At 36.5% G+C, this 26,474-nt stretch overlaps 1 protein-coding gene across 7 annotated transcripts in view; it reads left to right on the forward strand.

The window, feature by feature from the left end:
• The window catches only part of LAMA2 (laminin subunit alpha 2), a 693,967-nt gene that overhangs the window by 473,920 nt on the left and 193,573 nt on the right, over positions 1 to 26,474 (forward strand). For all 7 annotated transcript variants that reach the window (XM_043457137.1, XM_043457138.1, XM_043457134.1 and 4 more), the window contains 3 exons: positions 2,392 to 2,509; positions 11,008 to 11,142; positions 23,971 to 24,095. In XM_043457137.1, coding sequence (XP_043313072.1) covers positions 2,392 to 2,509; positions 11,008 to 11,142; positions 23,971 to 24,095 — 378 coding nt within the window. The remainder of the gene's footprint in view (positions 1 to 2,391; positions 2,510 to 11,007; positions 11,143 to 23,970; positions 24,096 to 26,474) is intronic.

Here is a 26,474-nt window from a genome sequence, read left to right on the forward strand (position 1 = left end):
AATAGTAGATCAATGCAGGAAAGCAAAAGAAAACAAAATTATGAACCCTCTCATTGACAAATCAATGAATCTAAAAATACCATGTTTCAAATGTTTCCATTATTAAGCATGTGGCAGAAAATCCTTTTTTTATTGTAGAAGATCCATATTGCTCTTGTGATTATACCAGAAGTAGAGACAAAATCAAGGACCAAAATTCACTTTCAAGTCTGTATTGCTTTGATTTGTTTTTCATATTTCTTATTTCTGACAGGAGATTATTTTTTTTAATCATAGGGTCTTGTTGGATATCTATTGGTATTTTAAATATAAAAATGTGTATATGTCAATCCCAAGCAGGAGATTCTTTCCATGAAATAATTTTAAAAAGCCTGAACTAAAATATCCTGTCAATTATATTGTTAATTATTTTAGAATATCAAATATAAATTAGGTGACAGAAGCCAAACAGGTTCACATATTGTAGAAGACCGCAAGTAACCTTGTGAGTGTGCAAATATATTATTTTGAAAATTGTTCCCTGCTTTAGTAAAAAAGTTTGCTAGTACACAGAACATTTTGTTAGTAGATCTGATAGAAACGATGTTCTCCTGCATTTTTCATCATGCTTTCTTCACCTCTCACACTGATCCCACCTTTCTGCACCTTAAGTCTGCTTTTTCCCATAAGTCCCTTTCTCTTATCACTTTATTTCATATACCTCACTAAATAATATACTTTGGCTTAGGATTTCCTTTTTAAAAACATTAAAATAAGTAAATACTTCACTTTTTCTAGAGTCAATAAAAACTAGAGTGAACACCTAGTAACGATAAAAACAAAGAAACCAGTGGATCAGCACTTGATTTTGTAAGACAAGGAATTTTGACAAAGATCAGAAGTATGTTTGAGTCTTCCTCTCAACATAGTTAAGACAGAACCCCACTTCTTTATTCAGTTACAAATTTAGACAGTGTCAGAAGCAAAGAGTTTTTTATATATGTGGTTTGAGATTCCAACTTCATACATGTCAACGCTGAAATTTCCTTTTTTCTTTGCTTTTTTACTCTCTTACAAAAGTTTATTTGAAGATCTTAACAACTTTGTTTTTTGGAGTTTGGCTAAATCCTTGATTCAGGCAAAACAGTCAGTCTCTCATTCCCCGGGAGAAAAAAAAGATAATGTGTTACAGAAATGTCTATTGATAACACCATTCAGGTTCCATTTGATTTTTAAATATTCACTAGTCTGTTGTGTGTGTGTATGTTCCAGAGGAAGGAAGATGATGCTAGTAACTCCTCAGGTTATAGAATACCATGAAATACCAGCTGAGATGATTTCTCAACAAACACCAGGTTACCTTCTTACTCCTTCAGAGAATGCAGAGTCCTCCTTAAAGGAGGGGAGTGGTTTATTTACATATCACAAATGCTATGCCTCTCTAAGAAGAGGAGAATGAAATCTGAATTTTAACTGAACATGTGTTTCATAAAGGCTGGCTGGTCTTCAGATCTCAGATTACAATAGGAGCCAAATCAGAATGTGCATTCATAATTCAGTACCAATAAAACCTACCTATGCCTGTTATAAAGTTTATGATTCAAGCTCCTTAAGCTTTTAGAGGTGCCTTTTATTGAAGCAAAACTATTCATTGTCTCATTTAAAAGTTTATTTGCAGAACATTTCATGTTACCAGTTAGTCAGTCATGAAATAGTCTGAGTTTATGGACTGCATATATTTTTAATGTATAATTTCAAATTACTGCAAAAAGTATCAGTATTTTCACTGTGAATAATTTTTTTCAATTACAAGGACCTTTCCACCAATAGGAAAGGTGGGTTAAGTTAGTTTGAGAGGTTCTTTATCTTCAGAAAGAGATCAATATTACTATATTATGCTCAAACATTGTTTTTCTAGGTGGTGTTCTAAAGTTCTTGAAAGAATGTTCAGAGATCCAAGAGCAAGAAATTGGGACCAGTTGCAAAGTAAAAGCAATTTAACTAGTAATGACAGGAGATTTGCCAACAGAGAATGACCTTGGGTTGTCTGTTTGAAAGAATGAAAATATCTAATTAATTGGCCATGTCTACCTGAAGCCACTCACATTTTTAGAAGCAGAGGGAAACTCTTTATAATAACTTCTCAACAGGACATCAGACATCTAATTTCCTAAACACTTTATGATTTATGTGAATATTTTGCTAATGTGGAATCTCACGCTTTGAGGAAGTCAAAATGCAGGGGTAAGATGTGGAACATAGCGCCCCTAGAATTTAGCAGCTTCAAAACAGTAGAATGAGTTTGTGGTTGTTAACAAAACCTTGGGAAGACCCCTCTTGCAGGATTGAGTGTTCGCTAGGTGAGCTTAATTTACTGGTACTGCCATCTAAGTATTTGCTTGCTGTTTCCAGGATTTCTGAAATCTCAATGGAGGTAGCTGAACAAGGACGCATCACAGCAGTGACTCTTCCAGCTCACTTGATAGAAAAATGTGATTGTCCCCCAGGCTATTCTGGCTTTTCCTGTGAGGTAAGCTGGCTCCGACTAACCTGCTTAAGCCCGACTTACTTAACCAGCTGAATGGAAATACTCCCAGGACTACCTTTGGTGCAATCGGTTTTACTTTCAGGCATACCCTCAACCTATTTTATTTGATCTTCCACTCACAGTATGTGATTGCAGTAAGAAGATGATGTTATTGTTCCCTAGAAGTAGGAATCACAACTCAAGGGAAATATTTAATAAAAATTAAAAGATTTGTAAAAATATGAAACAGGAAATAATATTTTCTTAAAGCCCATTTACTGCATCTGATCTGTTTTCTTGGCACTTCTTTATGAACAGTTAGAGACATTGAAACTTCAGTGATTATGAGATAAGATTATATTGGGATTTGAGAGAATTTGAGAGATTGTTTTTAAATACAGTATGTCAGAACTTAGGCAATAAATATCAGACTGTTCCCTTTAACATAGGCTTCTCAGAAGGACATATATTGTTCCGACAGTGCCACTCTGCTTCAGTCATTATATTTTTAAAACTGCATTTGTTACTTTCTGAGATATTCATTTGACTATCTTCAGAACTGGTGAATTTTCTAGATTTTTACTGTGTGGTGGTGGTTTAGCTGCTAAGTCGTGTTCAACTCTGGCAATGGACTGTAGCCCACCAGGCTCCTCTGTCCACGGGATTGCCCAGGCAAGAATACTGGAGTGGGCTGCCACATCCTCTCCAGAGGATCTTCCTGACTCAGAGATGGAACCTGGGTCTCCTGCATTGCAGGCCAATTCTTTACCAACTGAACCAATTTAACTTTTACAAATATTAAATCTTAATTGTGCTGTACTAAGTCACTTCTATGAAATTAAAAGACTCTTGCTCCTTGGAAGAAGAGCTATGACCAACCTAGACAGCATTTTAAGAAGCAGAGACATTACTTTGCCAACAAAGGTCCATCTAGTCAAAGCTACGGTTTTCTCAGTGGTCATGTATGGATGCGAGAGTTGGAGTACAAAGAAAGCTGAGTGCGGAAGAATTGATGCTTTTGAACTGTGGTGTTGGAGAAGGCTCTCGAGAGTCTCTTGGACTGCAAGGAGATCCAACCAGTCCATCCTAAAGGAGATCAGTCCTGGGTGTTCATTGGAAGGACTGATGCTGAAGCTGAAACTCCACCTGATGTGGAAGTTGACCACCTGATGTGAAGAACTGACTCCTTGGAAAAGACCCTGATGCTTGGAAAGATTGAAGACAGGAGGAGAAGGGGATGACAGAGGATGAGATGGTTGGACGGTATCGCCAACTCGATGGACATGGGTTTGAGCAAGCTCTGGGAGTTGGTGAAGGACAGGGAAGCCTGGTGTGCTGTGACTTAACTGAAGTTGCTTCAGTCATGTCCAGCTGTTTGCAACCCTATGGACTGTAGCCTGCCAGGCTCCTCTGTTCATGGAATTCTCCAGGCAAGAGCACTGTAGTAGGTTGCCATCTCCTTTTCCAGGGTGATCTTCCCAACCCAGGAATCAAACCCAGGTCTCCTGGGTACTCCTACATTGCAGGCAGATTCGGGGTATGATCTAGGGAAAGGTGGAACTGCTGACAACATGACCTGGGTTTGAATCTCTACTTCATTATATGCTAAGGCTGAGACCTTATGCAGCTTATAAACTTGCTTGGGCTTCAGCTGGTAAATACCCAAGACCCTGAGTAAGTGCCCCCACGCCTGGTTCCTCCCCTTCAGACCCCTCAGTGCAGCAGCTGGCTGGCCTGGGAGGGGCCTCCAGGGCTTGCTCCAGCTCTACAGCACAAATTCTTTCCTCTTAGATTGGTTGGTGGCCACCACATACACCAGTTAGATATTTTTAACATCTCTCCCTTCTACTGCCCAAGAATCACAGAAAGACTAAATGAACTAGAACTTAAGCACTTATCACAGTGCCTGGTGGAGTCACTATTAGTTAATGTGGTTAATAGTATTATTACTGGAATAAATAGTTATACATCTGTGTTTTATTTTCAAACATAGTGGACTCCTGAACAACTTTGAACTGCCTGGATCCACTTATGTATGAATTTTTTTCAGTAAATATACAATGGGTCCTCCACCAGTTTCCATTCCATGGATCCAACCACCTGCAGTCAAAAATTCCATCCGTGGTTGGTTGAATCCACTAATGTTGAATCCATGGATATGAGAGAGCCGAGTCAGATTTAAGGATCAACAGAGACTCCTGGAACTAATCTCCTGGCAGATAATGAAGGAGGACTCTAATTTTGTATAGCTTTTGTAAATAGGATTTGAGACGTTCTATTAAGTATGGCTTTCAAGGCAGGTGAAATACAAATTTAAAACAATGACTGTGACTCTCCTGAGAGGTGGCATGGCATGATGAAAAGAGAAAGGCATTTTGTTTGGGTGAATCCCCCCTAACTTCTCCAGCTGAACAGGGCATTTGCTTTTTGTTACTGGACTTTGGGGTTTTTTTAACCTGTACAATCATCGTGTAGATTAATGTAAATGAAAATATACATATAAAATCTCCATTGTAAATTGAAATGCCATTTCAACTTAGCGATCATCATATGAATTTCACATAGTCAGAAAACCATTTCATAACTGTAAATATCTGTGAAATATTTTGGAATAGATTTTTAGCTCTGTGACTGCCCTGAACAGCAATATTTATTTGAATGAACAAATAATCCATCTCCTTATTGTCATAACTCCTTCATACACGTATATACTTTTGCACACACACCAGTAACTATATCCCTGGAATAGGAAATGGCAACCTGCTCCAGTATTCTTGCCTGGAAAATTCCATGGACAGAGGAGCCTGCTGGGCTACAGACCATGGGGTCACAAATAGTTAGACGCAACTGAGTGACCGAGCACAATAAGTATGTATATTGTACTTAAAATAACAATCCATGTGAAATATACATACGTACACACAGTGGAGATGTGAAAAAATGACAGTGAAAAAGGCACATACAGAATATGCTACCTTTTCAATGAACATGAAAAAAGATAAAAGATGGAGAGAATTTGAGATTTTTCTAGACAAAAGGTGGAATTTTATTTATCCCAAGGAATGTTGGCTGCACTGCTGTCTCACTGTGTGACCTTGCTCAATCCCTTAATTGCTATCAGCCTTAGTTATTATATAGTTATCCAATCTGTAAAATTATAGGTTGGGTTTTGTAGTTCCAACATTCTCTGGTTCTACAATATTATTTTTCTATACAAGATACTGAGTAAGTAATCAAGATTGACCTTTAGACATCTTGAAGAGAAACTTACAACAGATATATTTTCTGCATTTATTAAAAGAATACTCTTCCCTTATGAAGAAAAATATTAGCAAAGAAGCAAATGATTTTAATGTAATCTACTTTCACTCACATACACACCCACACACACACACCCCTTCCATTCCAGATTTTAAATGTTAAAACTCATCTGGTTATAATCAACAGGCTTATTTAAAAGTATATTCTAAATATAATATATTATTAATAGTATATTCTAAATATAGTATGTTATTATCTAAATATAGTATATTATTAATAGTATATTCTAAAATGTACTTTCCCATTAATTTTAGGAACTTTCCGTCATTATATGAAAATATAAATTAGCACAAATAAAGCAAATGTTATATGAAAAAAATCAAGAAAAACTAGACATACATACAAACTATGATCTGCATTGGTGACTTACCTATGTCCTGTGAATTTCACTTAAGCTCCTATGGACAGACAATAACTACAGTAATATCTTTAGTGGCAAGATTAGGGGATAAAGACCGATCTCTTATAATAAGGTACCTGAGGTTTTCTCCACAACCCATTGCCTCTAATCCATTATGCATCTTGTTTATAATTCATCTTGATTTTAAAGTATAATTACTCAGGCATAAAATCTCATCATCAAAGCAAGAACCAAGGACAAGTTTAAAATAATACATCCCATTCTAGTAACATATGCTTTGGGTCATGAATACACAAAGCAATTCCTTTACAATATTTTCACCAAATGTAAGGTATTCTAGAGACATCTGCATTTGCAAGCTACTCAGTTCATGTTTTTGTACAGAAATGTGGTTGCAAGTAAACAAAATTAAGTGTTAGTTACCATGGTAAATACAGCCAGTGTGAGGACCTAGCATTGTTGATTACCTGTAGGATTATAATACTATAGCCCTGTTCATTGAAAATGTCAGTTCTAGAAATGATTACTTTTTATAATTTATCATTAGAAGTAGAGACTGGATTACCTTTAGATATCAAATAAAAGCCACAATTTCCTCATCACATTTGCTGTTGTGGGAGCCTTTTAGATTACCATACTTTACCTAAGCTGTTCCTCACTGTTATCTCAGTTAACATTGTTTTCTCACCTGACCTAATCTCAGGTTAGTGTGTATGCAGAAACTGAAACTATTCAGCATTGAATATGTGGTTCTCTGCAATAAGATCATGGAAATCAGATATTCACAGATGATCTCTTGATGACGCTTTGTTCATTTCATCTTCTTTCCCCTTCCATCATGTTTTAATAGTGTTTCTGACTCACGGTTGAATGGTTAGTATATACTGGATCATCTCCCACAAACTGTCAGGTGACTGCCAAAAATAATTTTTTAAATCCTCAATGTATACCTATTACCAGCTCATAAAACTCAAAAGACAAAATAGTAAGACTAGACTGTTTTTCTTATACATGCATACTTCTGGGGATGTCCTTTACCACTTTAATTGTGCATGGAAGACCCAAAGACTCTTTTCATGGTCATTAAATATTAAGGAACATGGTATGGGTAAGCAGCATACATTGTGTGTTTCCCGATGCAGTAAAGAACAATTACCGTTGCCTTTTTTTTTTTTTGGTACATTCTCAATGACTGTATCTAAAAAGTTACCTGGAATAGAAAAAACTCATATTGATTTATTAAATTTCAAGCGCTGCACACACACATCATCTCATTTAATCCTCACAGCAACCCGGTTAAAAAACACACACACAACTGACCGTTTATTGCATGCTTACTGTACCCTTCACAGTGTTGGTGCATTCCCTAATGTAATACACCAATATTGAGTGTATTGTGATTCTCATTTTATGGGTGAGGAAGTGAAAGTCCAGGCAGGTTAGGAAACATGCCCTTTATCACACAGTGAGAAGAGAGCGAACAGCTATTTGAACCTGGCTGAAAAAACCTAGATACATGAATATGTGCTTGCATGCTAAAGTCACTTCAGTCATGTCCAACTTTTTGTGACCCTATGGACTATAGCCTGCCAGGCTTCTCTGTCCATTGGATTCTCCAGACAAGAACACTGGAGGGGGTTGTCATGTCCTCCTCCAGGGGATCTTCCCAACCCGAGGATTGACCCCACATCTCTTATGTCTCCTGCATTGGCAGGCAGGTTCTTTAGCACTAGTACCACCTGGGAAGCCCAGATACATTAATACTCAGCCACTAAGTTCTGCAACATCCTTACATTCCAGGTGAGGAAACTTCAGTCCACAGTATTTAAAATCTGTACAAGTCATCTGTAGTAAGTGGTGGAATAGGAAGTAAACCCAGGATTGTCTGACTGTAAAACCTATGTAAAGATACAAGAGAGTGTTTTTACCAGCAACAGCACAAGTGTCTATTTTTGTTATTAAACTCTGAGGAGGATGGAGGGGTGTTGTGTAACCTCACACCTGGAGCATGTTGGCTTCCTACTCCCTTTGTATCACGTTCCCTTTTTTCCTCCCTCCCACATTTTTGTACAGTTCAGTTCTAACATTTTGATGGGATATTATGAAGACAAACATGGAAGAAGAGCAGAAGAAAATTGAGCTCTGAATAATTTCTGCACAAGAGAAGAGAACTTGGGGAAAGTTTGAGTTGGGAAAAAAAAAGGGATAATATTAGGACCATGTTTATTTACTTGCCTTTCAATAATTCTTTATTTTGTTCCAGAAAGGATTTTTAAACAGGACTTTAAAAAGTAGCTGTTATCTTTCCTCTTTTATTCCTAACTCAAACATAATGATTCTCATGAATTTTGCCCTAGTTGACTGAGAAGAAAAACATCTGATTTTAAAAAACATCCTCAGCAATGTGAAAAACAGAAAAAAATAAATACAAATAAGATCCACAAGAGTATGAGATTAAAGAGGAATAAATGCATTTACATTCCTTTACAAAGTGTTTTAAATTTCCCTTGTATTGTGGAGTAGTCTTTTTTTTTTTTTTTTTTTTGCTAACTCTTAGAAATTTGATCTATAAAGACACAGAATTAATCTGGAGTGTTAGAACTGTAGAAACTAAAGAAATCAACTGAGTTAATACATATGCTCATTTGTGGGATGAGGAAACCACATCTCAATGACACCAAGTGATTTGCCTGTATCCCTCAGGCAAAACAAACTTGGAAAATCAAGGCTTCTGTATTCATTGATGTCACACTGCCAGAGTCTGTATGCCCTTCAAAGACACACACTTCCAGCAGAGAGTGAGGAGCGTGCCAGTGATTCTCAATCCTGGCTGCTTATTAGACCCTCCTGTGAGTTTTACAACCGACGCTGGCCCAGCTTTCCACCAATTATATGAGAATCTCTGGGGGCAGAGCCAGGTATCAGTAAAACGCTAAAGTTAAAGCTCCTCAGACGATTCTGTGTGCAGCCAGGGTTGAGAATCACAGAGACGGGCCTAGAAGCTTCCACACAGAGCTTGAGTTGAAGCCCAGACTTGTACTCCCCCTGGGGTGCTTTTCTACTTGGTCCTGCTCTTTCCAGAGAAGAGCCATAGCAATGGAGAAATTGGGTGGATTACAGTAAATGTCACCTGCCAGGGCTGCTTTCGATTTCAGTCCATAACATTGAATTGCATATGATTCCTCAATGAAAATGACCATCTCTTAATGTTATTCTTCTTGTAAGACTTGTTTTAAACTTCTGTTTGATTTAAAAAATAGAGCTAGGAACTCTCAATTTGTGTGTTTTTTAAAGACACCCCCCCCAAGAAAATATGCCAGTAAAATAACAGTAATTATATAGGTATCCAAGGATGAAATCTATACAAAGAAAATCCAATTTTATTCTACAGTCAGCATGCACCAGAGTTAGAACAACCTACACTGTGTAACATTTTTAAATACACCTTAGATTGTTGCCTCAATTGTGCTTAAATGAATTCCTGAGTCATAATTTCCAGACCTTACTTGGTAACAATAGCAAAATGAACCTTGATTTTGAATAATATGAATAAACTTATTCATGTATCTGATTTTTCCACCATAAGATAAATAGAACTCCAAATATTTTGAATACTATTCCTGGTTTTATCAGCTTGCTCAAATCCAGGACATTATTACATCTCATTAGAATTTCCTACAGGCCGAGATAAAAGCAGAGAGAATCTTAAGTGCTTAATTGAAGTACTCTCAAATTATCCAAATCTAAACAAACAAGAGAATGCAGATTATTGATCTATTGATCGTTTTCTTTTTCTAAGGAACCTCTCTACCTACTCCACCCTGGTTTGGTTCTTTTGGTCCAGAACCAAAAGAATGCAAAGGCATTAAGAAGTTCTTAATTTAATATTTTCCCCTGCTTATTCAGCAGTCACTTCTCTTTATCAGTGGGAGTAAGATATCCTATGGAAAAAAGTTGACATGGATAACATCCCTTCATAATCTTTAGTGGAATCTGAAAAACTAGCTCCTACCTCTTACTCATAAATCAACAAAGGCTGATAAATGCAGCAGCTTTGCATACTAAGAGATCTGAGCCCAGAACACAGGACTGTTCTCATTTCCTCTTCAGAGCGATGGGCTTTCTTCCAAAAAGCCAGTGATGTTTCTTGATAAATTTACATAATAAACCCGAATGAAGATGGAAGCCTTGATTTTGTGTATGTCAGCTTTGTTAGCAGTTTCCTGTTTGCTCTCAGATTTTTATTGCAAGATGAAAAAAACTACATCAAGAAAAGATACATTTTATTGGTGGCCTAATATTCCCAAGACGTGTAAAGCTCTTATTATTTTGAATTTCTTACTTTTATAGTCTTTAAATTATACCTATATAAATAATGCAACCGCAATACTTTTTATTTATTTAATTTTTTGCTGAGTCTCATTGGACTCATCAAGCTACCCATCAAGCACAGTGGAGACAGCTTTTAGGCTGTCAAGGACATTGGGATTCTCTCTTTAGTCCATATGACAATTTTATTTAAAAACAAACTTCTTCCTCAAGAAAAAAGACTATGTGAAGTTTGTTCAGGCTGAGTGGTATTTGCAAATGACAACTTTCCTTTGCTAACATCTGATAGCACAGATGCTGCCTGTATACTTGATGGACCAGGCAGAAATACACATTAGGAATCAAAAGTGACATTCACTGTTTGTAAGTAGTGTTGCCTTTACCACTGATGGGACGAAAAATATCTTTCTTTTTAACTACTGAAGAACCCAAGGTTTGCTAAAGAAAGCTTTCTAAGTTGGCTCTCCTAATTGGCTCCGTTTTCTTTCAGACATGCACGCCAGGATTTTATCGACTGCGTTCTGAGCCAGGTGGCCGTACCCCTGGACCAACCCTGGGAACCTGTGTACCTTGTCAGTGTCATGGACATAGCAACCTGTGTGACCCTGAAACCTCCATATGCCAGGTACTCACCTGAGCCTTTCTTGGATAAAGCCCATGCTCTCTTTTCTCCTTACACGTATTCATAAACTGAGTGCCGAGATCAGCTAACCTGCAGGGAACTTAATTGTTTGTATACATATGTGTGTGAGTGTGTGTGTAAGAACATTTGAAGAAAAGACATCATACTATGCATTTTTAAAAATAATGTAAAAATTATAACTGGAAAAATCACTGCTCATGTCAAGAAATAGTACATTAATACCAACAGCATCTTAGACAAGTACTAGAATCACAAGGGGTTTTTTTCTGATTATTACTAAAAATAAACTCTTTGTAAGAAATTCAGAAATTATAGAAAACTATTAAGGAAAAAAAGTAGTCTAAAATTTAAGATAGACATTTAATATTTTATGTGTTTCCCACCAATTTTATGTATTTGCTTATAAAGAAGATTTATATGATACCATAGGTGTAGTTTTATGTCCTGCGTTTTTTTAAAATGTACATTTCACGAGCGTATTATGTTGCTAGTCTTTATCATCTTTACACTCTTTGATTTGATATCCATAATTTAACTATTTTTTATGAGTTTTTAACTGCTCTTTTTTTTTTTTTTTTTAATTGTTGTGATATTCCTGCTAAACTCCATTTTTCTCATCCCTGGAACAATCAGAACTATGGAGAAATTCAAGTTTTCTGTGTCACTTGGGGCCCCCGAAATCTAATCCCCACACAGCTCTGGGTGTCTCAGTCGAACTCCTTCACCACCTCTCCTAGTCTTCTGAAACCCCTATGGAGCCTTGTGGAACTCAAGACCAGAAATAAGCAAAATCCCTACATAATCTCCCTCTTCCCTTGATTTCCTCTTCATTTGCTCAAAGTGAAACGTGGTTTTCCAGCACACTGCTCCCCCAGCCACGCTCTCCAGTGAAAGCCACTGTTTTTTCTCACAGTCTTCATTCCCCTGACCCTGAAGGTGGGGCCACTTTCTTTTTTTTTTTTCATTTATTTTTATTAGTTGGAGGCTAATTACTTTACAATATTGTAGTGGTTTTTGTCATACATTGACATGAATCAGCCATGGATTTACATGTATTCCCCATCCCGATCCCCCCCTCCCACCTCCCTCTCTACCCAATCCCTCTGGGTCTTCCCAGTGCACCAGCCCTGAGCACTTGTCTCATGCATCCAACCTGGGCTATATCACCTTTTCTCCTCTGTAATAGCCCCCAGCTTTGATTCTCACATCTCCATTGATTTGCCCACTCTACCTGCTTGTTGAAACCATCTTCTAACCCTCGGGTCGCCCACCACATTCCTAGAAGATTTTTCACTTGCATCATTGCCATTCACTGTAGCACCACTTCTGGCGTAATTCCTGCTGATTCCGATGTCCGTAAAATGAACTCTTCCACACCCTTAACTTTAGTGTCTTGTCCTCACTCCACGAGCCTTTCCAAGGACTTGTCATTATCAGGAACTGAGAGCCTCTATAGTCTCAAGGTAAACCATCCTCTCCTTTGACTGGGAATGGCTCCCCACTCCATTATTCTGCCCTGGAGAATTCCATGGACTATATAGTCCATGGAGTCGCAAAGAGTTGAACGTGACTGAGCGACTTCACTTTTCATTTCTTGATACTTCAGTGTCAACATTTTTAGTCTCATCATTGACATTCACATCTTTTATCATTCCTTGTGTCTCCCATGCCCTCACTTTCTTAACCAGCTTAATATTCATGACCCTTCTTTATTATCGCTGCTTTGTAATGTTCATTTCTCTTATTACTACTCGTTTACTAGCATTTACTCAGTGAATTCTAACTCTGGCTAAATCCTACTCCTCGAATGCCTGTGCCTTCTAAGCTGAATGTGGCTGTTGAAAAACACATGATTATGCTGACTAGTCTCACCATACTTTCACCATCACTGACTTCAAATGGAACCTCTCTGCTGCAATTCCACCATGCCATATCTCTCCAGTCCAGCATCTTGATCACTTTTCTGGATGATAATTTGATACCTTCTCTTCCCTCTTCAAGCTTCAAACCCTTCCCAGACCCATTTCCATCTTTACTTTTAGTTGATGGCCTTGCTTCTTCTTATTTCACTGGAAATTAGAAGCAATCAGAAGAGAACTAACCCAAGCTCCCACTAACACATGCACCTATTTTTTCTGCATCTGTATGCAATTACTGTGATTCTTCCATGAGTTTGGATAAACTGTTCTTGTTTCTAGAAAAAAACAAGTGTGCCACGTACGCCCTTCTCCCACTCAGGAGCATCACTCTGTCCACCATTATTCTCCTCTCCCTTCTGAATCACATTTTGATTCTTCTATCTAGAAAATCAATCAATCAATCTCTCTTGACTCCACTTTCCCTCTTGACTTGTATTATTTCATTCATCTCCTTTAACATAGAAAAGAGTTTATACTCCATCTACAATTTCTCTCCTACCATTCCCCCTTGAACTACTAACATCAGGCTTTCCCTCTACCACTTACCAACAATTAGTGTTCAGGTCTTCATTGTATTTGATTTATCAGCAGCGTTTGCTACTCTGAATCACCCATTCCTCTTGAAGCTTTTCTTCAGTTTAATTTTCTGGACATGGTAATCTCGGGATTTTCAAAGTCTGCTCTTTGATACTTTTCTTTGCTGTTTTCTCCTCATTACCTGAAGTCAATATATTGATATTCCTAGGACTGAATCCTTGGAGCAATTTGCTTCTCTAACAATATTCATTCTCATGGTAATCTCCCCTGGGCAATGACTTTAAATGTCTATACTGAGATTGCATAGTATTTACCGTTATTTCTATGATTGCATTTTAGATCCAACTTTTTAATCTTTCCAGAATTTATTATAATGTAGGGAGATGATTTTTCTTCAAATATGTTACTTTAAAGAAACATTTACTTAATAATATTTCCTTTTCTCCCTGACACATCATGGTGTCTGAATATATACGTATTTCTTTTGCTCATGTTAAGATATGTTTTAAAGAGCATCTTTTCTTTTCTCCTTACATTTTAGTTCCTATTATAATGCCCTGATTACCTTCATTTTATGGTAAATTATAAATTCTAGTAAAGCAAGGCCCTTTGCTACACTTTTTTTTCTAATTTTCTTAGCTTGTTGTACTTATAAATTCTTTCAAATGACATTTTGATTCACTATTTCCTCTCTTCCCCAAAAAATAGTACTAGAATTTTTATTTGAATTGTGTTAAGCTATTCGTAAACAATCATCATCTTTACACTATTGAATTATCCTCCCTAAACCTAAGAATATGATACTCTTCACTTTCAAACATTTTATGTCTCACAGTTTTTTTAGTATTACCTATATGGACTATGCATTTCTTATGTTAAAATTATTGCCATGTATCTTACATTTTCTTCTTAATGGTAAACATTACATTTTTTTGTTTCAATGTATTTATTAACTGGTCATTACTGGTAAATATTGACAAAATAGATTTTTTACATGTTTTTTAATATCCAACCACTTTCTTTCTAGCTCTAGACATTTCTTAGTTGATTCAGTTATTTTTATATTTACAGTATTTTCAAAAACCTATATATGTGTCTTCCTTGCCAGAGCTATCTCTCATATAATAATTTCATAGTTTTGATTTGATTAAGTCTCAAAAAAATGTTATATAGGAGGGTGGTCAGCTTCCTATCTTATTAATGATTTTAATAAGAATGACTCAGATCTTTTATCACAAAGTACAATTCTGGTGATTAGTTTAAGGTAAAAGTTTTCATCCTATTAAGACAACGTTTTATTCCTGACTTCTTAAAGGTTATCTTCTTTCTACCAAGGCAAAATATGGAAATTTATAATATGCTTATTTGTGAGGACTGGAGTGGAGGTGAAGATACTAACCATCCTTGAATTCTTGAAATAATTGTCATTTGGTTTAAGGGTAATATTTTTTTCCAACCTCTGGCTTGTAAAATTCAATGGATAATTTCAGAGGAGGTGGTTAACATACATTCTTAAGTGAAAATTAAATGCATTTTTCTTTCTTATGCTATCTTCACTGGAAATTATAATAGTAATGTCACTCCATATGATGCTGGGAAAGATTGAGGGCAGGAGGAGAAGGCGGGCAACAGAGGATAAGATAGTTGGCTAGCTTCACTGACTCAATGGACTTGAGTTTGAGCAAACTCCAGAAGATAGTCAAGGACAGGGAAGCCTGGTGTCCTGCAGTTCATAGGGTCGCAAAGAATCAGACACAACTTAGCGACTGAACAACAATGAATAATTTAGAAGTCCTCATAAAAAATACAGTCTAATTTCATTTTCATTTCAGATAAAAGTTGTTGTATTTATACTGTCTGTACTCTTTTGACCAGCTGGTTATTATAACTATTTTTGTGCCAACAATTCTTACTATAGCTCTATTTTCTGAGATATCCCTACGTGAAATAAAAATAAATGCATAGGTGCATCAGACATGCACAGCTAGTATAAATTACTGTGCTCTGAATTTTTATATTTTCCTTCAGGCAGCTTACAACTTTTGGGTTTAGGCAACTTCGTTCATTTTTGAAACAGCTTCATGAGGCAAATAGGAAATAACTATGACTACTCCAATGCTATAACTGAAGCAACTGAAGCATACTGATTTCTTTACTATTTTTACTGTGTTTCCCAGTTAAATATCATATCACCTACACAGTGCAATGCCCTCTATGTTGGCATGGTGGTTATAAACATGACCCCTTGGTCAGACTGCCTTGATTCAAATTATGGCTTCATCCATTATGGTCTGTGTAAGCTTAGTCAACTTATTTAACCTCAATGGTGTCTTAATTTCCTCATTTATAAAATGAAGATAATAATAGTACTGAATCATAGAGTTTTTCTATGGATTCAATGAAATGCTAGATAAAAGGCTTAGAACGTTACTTGGCACATGATAAGCTCTATAGTAGAAGTGATAGCTATGATGATTAATGATAATAAAGATGATAATTACCATACATATTATCCACCATTTATAGTCTAAGAACCGATCAGATGATAATTAATAAAAAAATTACTGTAAAAAGCAATGCTATATCTAGTGCTATGCTAGATTTTCTCTTATCTTGTTTTTTCTTTTCCTTTATTCCTTTCTTCAAAAATAAAGAGTAGATAAAAGTATAGAAATTTTCACAAGCTAAGTATTTGAACTGTAAAATAAAACTCACATCACTTTGTAACTACTCTTAATAATTCTTAATGACACTTACAAGAGAGCTGTTGCTTCTTCGTAGATGCTAATAAATCCTACACATAGGCATGTTATTACCAATATCTAAGTTACAATTGCTTCTTAAGGAAAATTTTCTTCAAAATGAAGTAGTAAAACCTACAAGATATTGAACCTCATGCCAGAAGGGGGAGAAGAGGTAGGTGAATTAATACTAATCCATACACAGACACACACACAATCATAAAAATAGATAAGATAGAGTTTTAAGAGTTTATATAACACTAACACACATCTATAGCTTTGTCTCTTTATACACAATATATTCTCATTTAATAGTCACTACACCTATAGTCAATATTGGGCTTCCCAGGTGCCATTAGTGGTAAAGAACCCACCTGCCGGTGCAGGAAACATAAGAAACAGTGGTTTGATCCCTGGGTTGGGAAGATCCCCTGGAGGAGGAAATGGCAGGCCACTCCAGTATTCTTGCCTGGGAAATCCCACAGAGAGCCTGGCGGGCTACAGCCCATAGCGTCACAAAGAGTAGGGCATGACTGAGTGACTTACATAGTCAATATTATTTCTCCTATATTTTACATGGGAATATTGAAATCTCAACTGGCACAAGTAACATTCTCAAGACTAAACAATTTGTGAAAATATTATTTTTACTCTATCACAATTCTTATTTTAAAATGAAAGGATAAAATAAATATTGATCTGCTCTGTTGTCTGTAACACTGTCAGCCTCCATGGTTAAGCAATTAGCTCCATCTTCAGTAAACTCATAACTAGAATCTTCTATGTTTAAGGTCTTTTAAAAATAAACCTTATCTTATTTAATCTATCTTACCAAGATAGAAATTATTAGTATTGTATTACAGCTCTGAAAATTAATCCTAAAAAATATTAAGTAACTTGTAGACCCTTGAGTAAAAAATATTAGAATCATGTTTCACATCCAGTACAAAATAATAGTTGCTGATTGTAATCATACTTTTAGCTGATGGAATGACTGTGATTTTGAAGGTCCAGGTGAATTTTACCCCATTGTATTAATAGAATCTGCAATGTGATTAAGAACCATATATGAAAAAAATTTGCAAAATCATGAAAATATGAAATTCATCATAGGATGGAAAACAGTAAAGTATCATACCAGGTTTTAAAAAGGAAAGTAGAATGTAAGAGACGGATTGAGTTTGATCTCCAGTGAAACATAAATAATGTTTATTACCAATCAGAATAGGTTCCCTTAAAATAAGACGTATCAGGCTAATTGCTTGAGTTATTATGTATATAACATCTGAGACTGTAGTTCCGTGATTCTCAGTATAATTTCAAACTCATCAGAGAATGTGATAAGTCATGTGTCAAATTCAGCAAAAAAGATTAACAGCTACCATGTGTCCAACCTTATGTATGTACCAGAACCAGGGCTTGCCACTGGAGATAATCTTTTCTCATTTGTTCTTACCATAGATTGATGAGAAAGGATTATTCCTTCTAATACAGCTGATAAAATGATGCTGAGAAAAATTAAATAATTTGCTTAAGTCATAAGCCTAAGAGATCTATGGCTCAAACTCTGGTTTGTTCAAATAGGCATTTGATAGAACATTTCTTTATATGCTCACAAACAGGGCTGAAAATATAGGCCAAATAGTAATCAGTTCCCAGGTTCAGTGGGTGTAGAAGCCACTAAACAGCATACCCTACAATAAGGTCTATCAGTGTCTCCATTGATGAGGCATAGGATTTGTGTTTGACCCCGTCATGTTCAAAATCTCTATTAATGATTTGGTTGAAATCTATCAAATATTCAGATGATGTAAAGCTGGAAGTGTTACCTACAGTGTTGGATGCTGTCAATAATCAAAAAGAGCCTGGAGGGTAGAATTATGAGCCACAATTAACAAGCTTAAATTAATAGAGTAGGTTTTGAACTTAGGCTCACTTGTTTATTCATTGTTGAGGCATTTGTTAATAAGTATTACCATGTTCAGGCATCATCATGGGTTCTGGGAATATAAAGATGAGGAATGTGTGGGCATTGCCTTCTAGGAATTTATATACTAGTGTTTAAGGGAAAAAACAGAGGGAATGACACATAATAGCAATTTCTATGAAATAGGAGTTCTTACTTGACTACAGATTCACTTGTATAAGATCAAGATCAGGGATGGAAGTATGTTAAATATATTTGTGAGACTTATAATCTCTATTTTAAGAGAAATTCTGACTAATCAGGGTTGTTAACTGTTTAGCTTGAAAAAAAGATTTAGGAAGTAATAATGTTCTTAAGATATTTGAAGACTTTCCCCGGGAAATGGAAATTAGACTTAATCTGTATAGCTTCAGGAGGCAGAGCTTGGGTCGCTAATTGAAATTAGAGTGAAACAAGTTTCCAAGCAGCATAAGGAAAAGCTTTGTGAAAGTAAAAGTGTAGTCACTCAGTCCTGTCCGACTCTGTGACCCCATGGACTGTAGCCCATCAGGCTCCTCTGTCCATGGGATTCTCCAGGCAAGAATACTGGAATGGGTAGCCATTCCCTTCTCCAGGGAATCTTCCCAACTCAGGGATCAAACCCAGGTCTCTTGCACTGCAGGCTGAGTCTTTACCTTCTTAGCCACCAGGGAGGATTTAATCTGCAAAGCTTCAGAAGGCAGAACTTGGTTTTCCCATATTCAAAAAACAAAAATGAAAGCTATATATTGTAATCTACTATTGAAATGATACTGGCATATATTAATCTCCAGATCATTAAACTTCTCTTTAGGCCTCTAACACATAAAATTTTTTTCTAAAGACTAATTTCTGTATAAGAGAAATATTATGTCCTCTATTTCAAAGCAAACAGGAAAGTTATATGAAAGATTGATGTCAAAAGTTTCAAAAACAGCATCATGATTTGTGTGCTGTGTTTGTGGGGCTAAGTGGGACATTTGATTCAGTTAACCAAGTTTAGTATGTCAGCAACCCTGTGAAAGATTGACTGTCCAGAGAAAGTTCAAATATTTGCTATCTCTTTGTAGAAATTATACAGAGTTGTAGGTATAAAAGAAGCAAACCATATTTTTTAATATCTGTATTTTTAGTAATGATTAGCATTATTTTTTGTGTTGACTCACTTATCAGTATTACAGTAAGTTACATAAATAATTTATTATGCAGGTTTTCTTTTTTTTTTTTTTACAAAGGCAAATGTTAACAATTATTGCTTAAGATCCCATGTATTTTGGGGCATCTGCTCATTTCTATAACTATAAAGTATATTCTTAAAGCACTCCCCAGTTAACACTCTTTCATCATTTGGCAACTTGCTGAATGATTTGAGACTGGAATTCACAGATAATTATTTTATCTTGGAATCATTATCTCTCACCATGCTACTGTTAAATATGAAATGGCTATTTTCTTGCTGAAATACAGTGGTTCCTTTGGATGATTGAATAAGAGAGGATTATGGTACTTAAATCAGTATCCAAATATGACAAATCCTCTCTCCCTGCTAGCCACCTTACTGCAAATTCTTTAGACTTGAAACTGACCTTTTTCATCTTAAGAAGCCTAACCAGTTTTTATCTATAATACCTAGAAAGTACATTCATTTATGCAGTCATTCAAAATAATCATTGAATGTCAACATATTTCAGTCACTGTGTTGAGCGAGAAGGAGAATTTAGCCCAGACTTCAGGCATCAGGGAATGTTTATCAGAGAAAGTGACAGTGAAAATGAGAGCTGAATGAATATGTGTTAGCCAAGTTAAGAGGAGGAAAAACATCCCAGAACAAGACATTTGCATATGAAAACTCCCAGAGGTAAGGGGAAGCACTGCATAATTTGAGAATTTCAGATAGTCCCATATAGCTTTAGCATACAGTGTGAAGGTTACAGGAGCTAGACAGAAGACTGGAGGAGTAAGCAGAGAGGCTGAATTATAAAGGTCTTTCTTGCTATGCCAGGGAGATGATAGTGACCCCGAATTAAATGGGAGGTACAGGAGCATTAGGAGGTTTTGAAAGAGATGAACTTAATTTTTGAGATTTCTTATTCAAATACTTTTATGTTATACAAGAAGACTATCTAAGAAGCAATTAGAAACTTAAGTATGGAACTCATTAGAGATAGATATTAGGCAGAATATATAAAATTTAGAGTTTGGGACAGACAGATGATAGCTACGTGCTGTCACATCGGTCGTGTCTGACTCTTCGTGACCCCATGGACTGTAGCCCACCAGGCTCCTCTGTCCATGGGATTCTCCAGGCAAGAGTACTGGAGCGAGTTGCCATTTCCTCTTCCAGGGGATCTTTCTGACTCAGGGATCGAACTTGCATCTCTTATGTCTCCTGAATTGGCAGGCAGGTTCTTTACCACCGGCACCACCTGGGAAGCCCTGATAGCTGAAGTTCTAGGAATGCTTGAAATGACCAAGGTAGAAAATGTAGGAAAGAGAAAGAGAAGAAACGAGAGCCAAAGTTAGGAAGGGCCAATCTTACTCAACAGAAAGGGGGAAGAAATCCATGACGGAAGATAAGAAAGAGTAGCCACAGAGGAAGATAATCAGTCAGTACACTGTACTATTAGAGAAACTGTATTGTTGTTCAGTCACTGAATCATGTCCAAACCTGTGACCCCATGCACTGAAGCACACCAGGCTTCCCGTCCTTCACTGTTTCCCAGAGTTTGCTCAAACTCATGTCCATTGAGTCAGTGGTACCATCCAACCATCTCATCCTCTGTCATCCCTTTTTCCTCTTGCCCTAATCTTTCCCAGAATTAGGGCCTTTTCCAATGAGTGAGCTCTTCACATCAAGTGGCCAAAGTATTGGAGCTTCAGCATCAGTCCTTCCAATGAATATTCAGGGTTGATTTCCTTTAGGATTACCTGTTTTGATCTCTTTGGTGTCCAAGGGACTCTCAAGAGTCCTCTCCCCCCCCAAAAAAAAGAGTCCTCTCCAAAACCACAGTTTGAAAGCATCAATTCTTTGGCATTCAGCCTTCTTGATGGTTCACCTTTCACAGCTGTACATGACTACTGGAAAAAGCATAGCTTTGCCGATGTGGACCTTTGTCAGCAAAGTCATGTCTCTACTTTTTTAATATGCTCTTGAGATTTGTCATAGCTTTTTTCCCAGGAGCAAGCATCTTTTAATTTCATTGCTGCAGGCACCATTCACAGTGATTTTGCAGCCCAAGAAAATAAAATCTGTCACTATCTTCACTTTTTTCCCCATCTATTTGCCATGAGGTGATGGGACTGGATACCATGATCTTAGCTTTTTGAATGTTGAGTTTTAAGCCAGCTTTCTCATTCACCTTCATCGATAGGCTCCTTAGTTCCTCTTCACTGGTTCCTCTGCCTCTTCTAAATCCAGCTTGTACATTCGGAAGTTCTTGGTTCATGTACTGCTGTAGAAAGAGAAAATTTCAACCTAAGGATGGCCAGGAATATCAGCTGCTGCAGATGGTTCATGTATCATGAAGGCAGATTATTGTCAGTAAATTTTGATTTAGCCAGAAAAATAATATTCATGAGCCTGGATGTATCTTTCAGTGGTGAAATCAGAAGCCTGTTTGGGGTCAGAGGGGAAGTAAATTAGGAGTTTAGGGTTAATATATACACACTACTATATATAAAATTAAATAAACAACATGTACATACTATATAGCACAGGAAACTGTACTCAATATCTTGTAATATCCTATAATGGAAAAGAATGTAAAAAAGAATATATATATATATATGTATGTGTGTGTGTGTGTGTATGTGTGTGTGTTTAAAGCCTGTTTAAAGAATGAAGAGGTGAAAAAGAGATAAGGAAGTAGAGACTAGCAATGTAAATAATGTTTTTTAATAAACCTATCAAAGATAAGATGGAAGTTGTCCAGAAACATGAGATCCCAGAGATTTTTTTTTTTAAGATATGAAAGGCTTAACCAACCTCAACTGTCAGTGGAAGTAAGCCATCAAGAAGGAGAAAATGCAGATGCTGGAGTTAATAGGAGACAAAGAAGGCCTTTTTTCTAAACCAGAGTTTAGGAGGAGAGCAGCTTTAGACAAAGAACAATGCACCACTTCTTGTGGACGGAACTACACATTGAAAGGAAGGAAAGTGAGGCAGAAAAGATAGTCTGTTGTTTGGCAGGAAGATGAGAGAACACCAAATGAGGACTTCCTTTTCCCTGAAAATAAGAAGCTAACATCTGCTGAGAGAGAGGTGGAGAATTAGAAGATTTGATATTTGTATCCTGTTAGAAAAGTAGATCAGTTTAACAGTGAATTATAAAATCTTATTTGTAACACAATGTATTTTCAACATAACACCAAAAAATGAAACAATAGACAGGGTTCCAAAATTCATTGTGATAATGCCATGGTTTCACCCCAGAGAATAGCATAAACTCTCAAAAAGAGTCAGAGGAAGTGACTTAAGTTATTGTTTGTGGTGAAACTATATTCCAAAACTGTTCTCATTCTCTTTTGGAAATGTCTTAAAGCATATTACCCAAATACCTCTTATTATGCAAACATAAAAAGAAAATACTGACTTGAGATCCCTGGTTTCAGATTGGGTCCTCTCTTTCTGTAGAGAACAATCAACACTTGGCAAGAATTAGATGAATAATATTCTTAATCTGGAAACAAGACTGACCTTTCTTTCTTTCTTTTTTTATAATTGTTTTCTCTTAAGATACTTAATGCTTTCCACCTTGGTTTGGTTTCAAAAAGCCCATTGATGGTCAGGCACCAAGACCTTAGGATTTTTAGCGCTTTTTTAACACTTGGTAGAGAAGAAACATAAATAGCCAGATGATACAATACATTTTAGAAATTTGTGAAGTCTATTCTCCAGATTAGAATAAGAGGAAAATTAATTCAGAGAGACTGATGTAAGGAAAAGAGAACAGAAACTCTTGCCATTATAGCTACAACAGCCCAGTATTAACTTCTCAAATGAAAGAGCTTCTTTTTAAAAATGTGTACATATACACAATGAAATATTACTCAGCCATAAAAAGGAACACGTTTGAGTCAGTTCTAATGAGGTGGATGAACCTAGAGCCTATTATACAGAGTGAAGTAAGTCAGAGAGAGAAAGATAAATACCTTATACTAACACACATATGTGGAATCTAGAAAAATGGTTCTGATGAATTTGTTTGCAAGGCAGCAGTGGACAAACAGACATACAGAACAAAGTTATGGACGTAGGCAGAGGGGAGGAGAGGGTGAGATGTAGGGAGAGAGTAACATGGAATCTTATGTTATCACATGTAAGATTGATAGCCAATGGGAATTTGCCGTATGTCTCAGGGAATGCAAACAGGGGCTCTGTAACAATCTAGAGGGGAAGGAGATGGGAGGGAGGTTCAAGATGGAGGGGACTTATGTACACCTCTGACTGACTCATGTTGAGGTTTGATGGAAAACAACAGAATTCTGGAAAGCAATTATCCTTCAATTAAAAAATAAATTTTAAAATATATGTAGAGCTAATAGCTGAGTTCTGTCAATGGGGTGTGTGTGTGTGTGTTCACAGGAGCACACAGACTCCGAGGCGGGGAGCTCCGTGATAAATCACCTTCTGTCATTACTTTAAAAACAAACTCCTCTTCCTTTACAGAACTGTCAACATCACACTGCTGGTGACTTCTGTGAACGATGTGCTCTTGGTTATTATGGCATCGTCAAGGGATTGCCAAATGACTGTCAGCAATGTGCCTGCCCTCTAATTTCTTCCAGCAACAAGTAAGGCTGAGAAATATTACCATATTTCCCAATCAGTAACACCATCTGTGTAGCACATGGACTTTTCTGTGATTTAGCTATTTTTTTCATGTAGACAAAAATCTCAATTTAAGATAGATTTTTTTTAACAATATAAAAACAGGACAAAAGTGAACACTTAATACTCGATGGCTCCTTTTTCCTTTAAAACTCTGTCCCAAGTAAATAATGCTTATTAAAATGTAAATACCAATGTTAACGTATATTTATGAAATAAGTGATTTATGTACCAATGTGTATTATAAGTTTTTAGAAAGACCTAGTGTTTTCATATATTCTGCAATAACTTCAGCTATGAGGGATTGTTTGATGCATATTATATAAATTTTATAGCTGTTTTCATTCATTTTCTGTGTTTAATTCATGACTGATAAAGAATTATCAGGCAGATAATTGAAAAATAATGTGGTTACAGCAAGATGACTTATTGTTATGCTCCAAAATAAGTCAGTATCTCCCATAATCACAGCCCCTTTCTGTTAAGATAATCCAAGCTTGATACCATGGAAACACAGCCATAAGGGGAAACAAATGCAGGCATATTTTATTTCAGTGCTGTCAGAACGTTCTGCTTTGGTTTATGTATTGATGGAAACCCCTAGGTGTTTTCACTTACCTTTTTCCTAAGACTATCTGCACTTTCTTCTAAATGATTTATAGAATTCAATCTCTACATGGTAGGGTAATTTTTTCTCTAAGAATCTGCTTTTGAAGGAATGTAGGGCACTTTGTTCAGAATTAGAATCCTAGACACCTTATCTTTTGTATATAAGAACCATAAAGCAACTCAAATGAAGAGATAGTTCTACCTATTCCAAGTTTTTTTTTTTTTTCCATCTTTGGCTTTGTTTACATTTTGAAAACATTTTCGTGTGATTATCTCCCTTTTCTCTGCAAGCATCCCTTTTTGGTTGAACAGAACATAAGTCTTGCATAGGATATCAAATGTGAATTTTTAGATAAATGGGATATTGATGAGGATAAAATACATGATCCTGTCATTCATTGAGCAAAAGTGGTTGGTGTGTGAAAGATATTATTTTCATCCTCCTTTCCCTAATCTACCTCTGATAAACTGATCTGAACAAGAGAAAGGTACTTATTTTATGGTTTATTAAAATGGGAATTAATAATTAGTTGATAATTTTCTGTAGGGTGAGCTATAACAAAAGCTACAGGATATATAAAAAAGAAGCAGAACACCTCTTGGAGAGGTTCACAGTTAAATGGCTGTCTGCAGAGAGGTCACCTCTTGGAGAGGCTCACAGTCACACGGGTGTCTGCAGAGAGGTCAGCTCTTGGAGAGGCTCACAGTCACACGGGTGTCTGCAGAGAGGTCAGCTCTTGGAGAGGCTCACAGTCACACGGGTGTCTGCAGAGAGGTCAGCTCCTGGCGAGGCTCACAGTCACACGGGTGTCTGCAGAGAGGTCAGCTCCTGGTGAGGCTCACAGTTACACCGATGTCTGCAGAGAGGTCAGCTTAGATCTAAAGGAGACTTGAAGGCACAAAGTACCACACTTGAGTTTGGAAACTTAAAGAACATATTAAAAAATTAATAATATTCATAATAAATTTTTGGCTTCCTAGGTGGTTCACTGATAAAAAATCCACCTGCCAATGAAGGAGCCACAGGAGGTGCAGGTTGGATCCCTGGGTCGGGAAGATCCCCTGGAGGAGGAAATGGCAACCCACTCCAGCATTCTTGCCTGGAGAATCCCCTGGACAGAGGAGCCTGGCGGGCTACAGTCCATGGGGTCACAAAAAGACGCAACTGAGCATGCATAATAAATTTTAAATTTATTTTAATTATTAAATTACAATAGATTGAAGAGTTTTTACTGGCAGAGATAGTAGAAAATTAACAGAGTAAAAGCTTAGAAGCAGGAAACACAAATTATGTATAAAAACCGGTGAGAGTCTGGAGCATGGGTTGAAATAGAATTTTATAATTACAGGTGAAGGAATAAGAGAATGGAGGCCATACTGTAGAAATCCTTGAATACCAATCTAAGAAATTGCTATTTAATTTTCTTTGTAATGAGGAAACACTACAAATTTTTATTTAAAATAAAAGATTGATGTGATCAGAGCCACGCTTTAGGAGACTATTATGATGGAATTGAGTATAATGAACTGAAACAGGAAAATAAGAAAAGCAAAGAGACTAATTAAAAAGCTACTGCACTAACTTAGGCAAAAGATAATTAGAACCTGAAAATAGGTAATAGCAACAAAAAGAGAGACAAGGGGATGGATGTGAGGAAAACACAAGAAGGTAGATTGTTGAATGTGACCCTGTAGAACTGATAACTCATTAGATATGACAGGTTTAGGCAAGG

The sequence above is a fragment of the Cervus canadensis genome, chromosome 33 (assembly GCF_019320065.1).
Source record: "Cervus canadensis isolate Bull #8, Minnesota chromosome 33, ASM1932006v1, whole genome shotgun sequence".
In the NCBI taxonomy this organism is placed as follows: domain Eukaryota; kingdom Metazoa; phylum Chordata; class Mammalia; order Artiodactyla; family Cervidae; genus Cervus; species Cervus canadensis.